Source organism: Bison bison, unplaced genomic scaffold (genome assembly GCF_000754665.1).
Source record: "Bison bison bison isolate TAMUID 2011002044 unplaced genomic scaffold, Bison_UMD1.0 scf7180017864518, whole genome shotgun sequence".
Classification (NCBI taxonomy): Eukaryota; Metazoa; Chordata; class Mammalia; order Artiodactyla; family Bovidae; genus Bison; species Bison bison.
Genome location: NW_011495071.1, coordinates 3677161 through 3680298, shown reverse-complemented (window position 1 = coordinate 3680298; position 3138 = coordinate 3677161). Strand labels below are relative to the sequence as shown.

The 3138-nt window shown below is 40.3% G+C and overlaps 2 protein-coding genes across 3 annotated transcripts in view; one reads left to right on the top strand and one right to left on the bottom strand.

The window, feature by feature from the left end:
* Nucleotides 1–2903, bottom strand: part of RBM7 (RNA binding motif protein 7) — a 7870-nt gene extending 4967 nt beyond the window's left edge. Inside the window, exons 1-3 of one of the 2 annotated variants that reach the window (XM_010830362.1) lie at nucleotides 2748–2903; nucleotides 1703–1865; nucleotides 943–1030 (exon numbers count right to left, since the gene is read on the bottom strand). In XM_010830362.1, coding sequence (XP_010828664.1) covers nucleotides 943–1030; nucleotides 1703–1865; nucleotides 2748–2843 — 347 coding nt within the window. In that variant the 5' untranslated portion in view covers nucleotides 2844–2903. Of the gene's footprint in view, nucleotides 1–942; nucleotides 1031–1702; nucleotides 1866–2523; nucleotides 2605–2747 lie in introns of those variants that run through there. The other variant, XM_010830363.1, reaches the window with a different exon arrangement.
* A 151-nt stretch (nucleotides 2904–3054) lies between these two features.
* The window catches only part of LOC104981329 (chromosome unknown open reading frame, human C11orf71), a 674-nt gene continuing 590 nt past the window's right edge, over nucleotides 3055–3138 (top strand). The window contains exon 1 of the mRNA XM_010830364.1: nucleotides 3055–3138. The gene's annotated coding sequence lies outside the window, so the exon portion shown is untranslated.

The following is a 3138-nucleotide window of genomic DNA, read 5'->3' as shown; positions in this document are numbered from 1 at the left end:
AAACAGGTTTATTGCTAAAGAATGGGTGAGAGAAGACTATTTTCAGAATTCAGGGGATTCACTGGAGGGCCTCTTACCAGTCTTTCACCCCAGAATTGTAGCCACTGTAAAACAGTGGTAACGTTAACCTCCAACCCTTATTTTCTTCATACATAAGGTAGAGATAATTCTTACCTCATAAGACTGCTGTGAGGGATAAATGAGATCATAAATACAAAGGACTTGGTGACAAATCAGACAGGTGACAGGATTTTTTAACTCTTTCTTGAATGAAGCCCATTATGATTGATAAATTGCTCTAAGGACATACCAGGAAAAAATTATCCCTAGTAAAATATCAGCCTCCCCAAAGAAAACTATTTAAGTAGATACAAATATGGTAACTTTTCTAATCCTTAGTAACTAAAAGGGATTTTAGAGATCATCTGAATCAACTTTTTTTCCTTACAAATGGAAAGATAGGGCCAGAGACTAGCTCAAGATTACACAATTATTAAGAGACATATTTAGAATCCAGCTTTATGAACTCTTAGTCTGTTTACTAATAGGTATTTTTAATCTGCAAGTAACAGCCAATTAGTGGTCATAGAACTAAAGTGCATTTAAAAAAATAAAACAGAAAACAGAGGGTACAAATAGCAAGAGTTAAGTAATGTTTTGAGAAATTCTGTGTCAGTATATACATGTATGTGGGTTTGGGTATATGTCTTTACAATGAACATAGTTATACATGTATTTATTTTAAGGGAACTATATACAATGGGCCTATAGTTCCCTTAGAATAGATACTATGTGTAACTATAATCCAAAATAGCAAATACAGCAGCAGAAAAAAGAGGTAGGAGCATAATGAAGGAAGCCAATCACTCATGTATTTTTTGAGATCACAACCTAAAAAAAAATTTCTGATAAACGATTTTTAAAATAGGTGCAAAACATTACCTGCTAGGAGATGTGGAAGTAGGGCTTGAATTTCCAACATGATGCTGGGGATATGACAAACTGACCTCCTGTGAGGCATGGCTACTTCCTAAATGAAACAATTTGATAAATCCTTATTGTTAGAAAGTTTAAAATTGAAATTTTGTATTCCTCAGCCCAATCATTCCAAAACAGGTGGACATAACTTAAGGTGAAAACCTCAAATTTCAGTAAATCACTTTATAGTTCATCAGAGTGAAAACTAAGTGTTTAATACCAGATATATTTAAAACAAAGGGTTACAAATAAGGTACTACCCAATGTACAACAGACAATGTATAAACACCCAATTTGGCCATAGTACTCTGATCCCCACACTAAATTGTAAAACTGAATACAAGGAAAGTTTCATCCTCACATAATCTCACATCAAAATTTGTAAAAGTAAATTACAAACCAGTCAGGAAGACTTTCAGGAAATAATCTTTGTGCTTTTAGAGCATGAAACCAAAATCAGTCATTCTAACAATAAAGGTTTATGTTCTTTTCACCAACCCAAATTGAAATTTTAACTCTCTTGAAAATTACCACTTTCAAAATCCATACTGTCAATGTTACCCATTTTTAGCGATATATAGTTTACTGTTTATAAAGCTTAAAGCATTTTCACCCAAAAAGAGGTTCTCAAAAAAAGAGGTTCTCTAAAACTGAATAACAAAATTAAAAACAAAAAACAAAACAGTGAACAATTTCTCTCCCCAAATCATCAGTAAATAGTTACCTGCTCTAAACTGAATCTTGATAGGCCTTCCAAAAAGTTTGATTCCATTAAGCAGATTCATGGCGTAAGGAACAGATACTTCATGTTTGAAATTCACAAAGGCAAACTGCTTCGGTTTACCATCCTTGTCTTTTGGAATTTTCACTTTAATTACTGGACCAGCCTACAGACACAAAAAGTATTCAGAATTTCAGTAAGGCAGTTTCAGAAAATACTCAAATGTTACAAAGACTCTTAAAAACCGGATACACAGGGATTTCCCTCACGGTTAAAGATCCTATAGATTATAACTGAAAATTAGGTTAACTTACTTCGGGGGAGGGAGCCCATAAGGAACTGGAAACCCAATCACTGAATTTACATTTCACTGCCCTTTATGACTTTAACGTCGCGGCCAACACCCATCGTTTTCCCACTTTGTGCAAATTAACGTTTATCAAGAGCAAGAGAAAGTTTTCTTGGGCTAAAAGTTGACTTTTGCATCGATCAATCAAACCATTACCAGCTGTTGGAGGGTGCAACTGGAGGGAACAAGTTTAACACGTTTTAATACAGATCTTAATACAGAAACACTACAATGCCGCTTTCCTACGGAGTCTAAGCTTTTTCTATGGAGTCTTTCCTTATGAATCTGTCTTTGCTGCAACTTCGTAAGAAACTTAAGTGGAAAATGTATACGACAAACAAATTGAAATAAATTTACAAGCAGAAGATGAGAAAAGAAGGCAAAGTACAGCTCAACGAAGGACCCATACGTTTGAGGCCCCTTAAAGAGCCTGAATCTTTACCACAGGAATGCCCGATTGAGAACCCACCACCACCTTTAGTCTTCACTTTGGCCTGAACTAATTAGGGTTCTTCTCAGAAAGCCACACGCAGCGAGCGCCTCCCTTTCTAAGCGTGACCCCCGCCTCCAGCCCGCCCACCTGTCAGGGTGCCGGGACGCACCAGGATCCCGCTTCCGCCAAGGAAGCGCGGATCGCCGTTGGGCCGGACCCTAGGCGGGCCGGGAAACGAAAGGAAGAGGCTTATCCCAGCCGCTTACCTGGTGGAAAAGCTCGAAGAGGAGCTCCTCTGTCACTTTCGTTTCAAGGTTGCCCACAAAGAGAGTGCGATCCGCTTCGGCTGCCGCCGCCCCCATCTCAGCGTCGCCCCCTCCCGAAAAAGGCCGAAGGGTCGCCGCCGACGCACGCACTGCGCACTCTCAGAAACCCCACGTCCTCGCGCACTCAGGCGTCACCGACGTAAACGTCAATCACGCCGGCTCTCCGCGGCAATTACGTGCGCTGACGGACTGCGCATGCTCCGAGGAGAGGGCTCGGGGAAGGCTCCTGGTCGCAACTGCTGTAGTGATGGCTTCCTGTGAAGTCGGTCTGCGCTGTCGAGATCCGCTGAACTGATCTGCGGAGTCGCGAAGGGCCTACCTTGACCGAGAG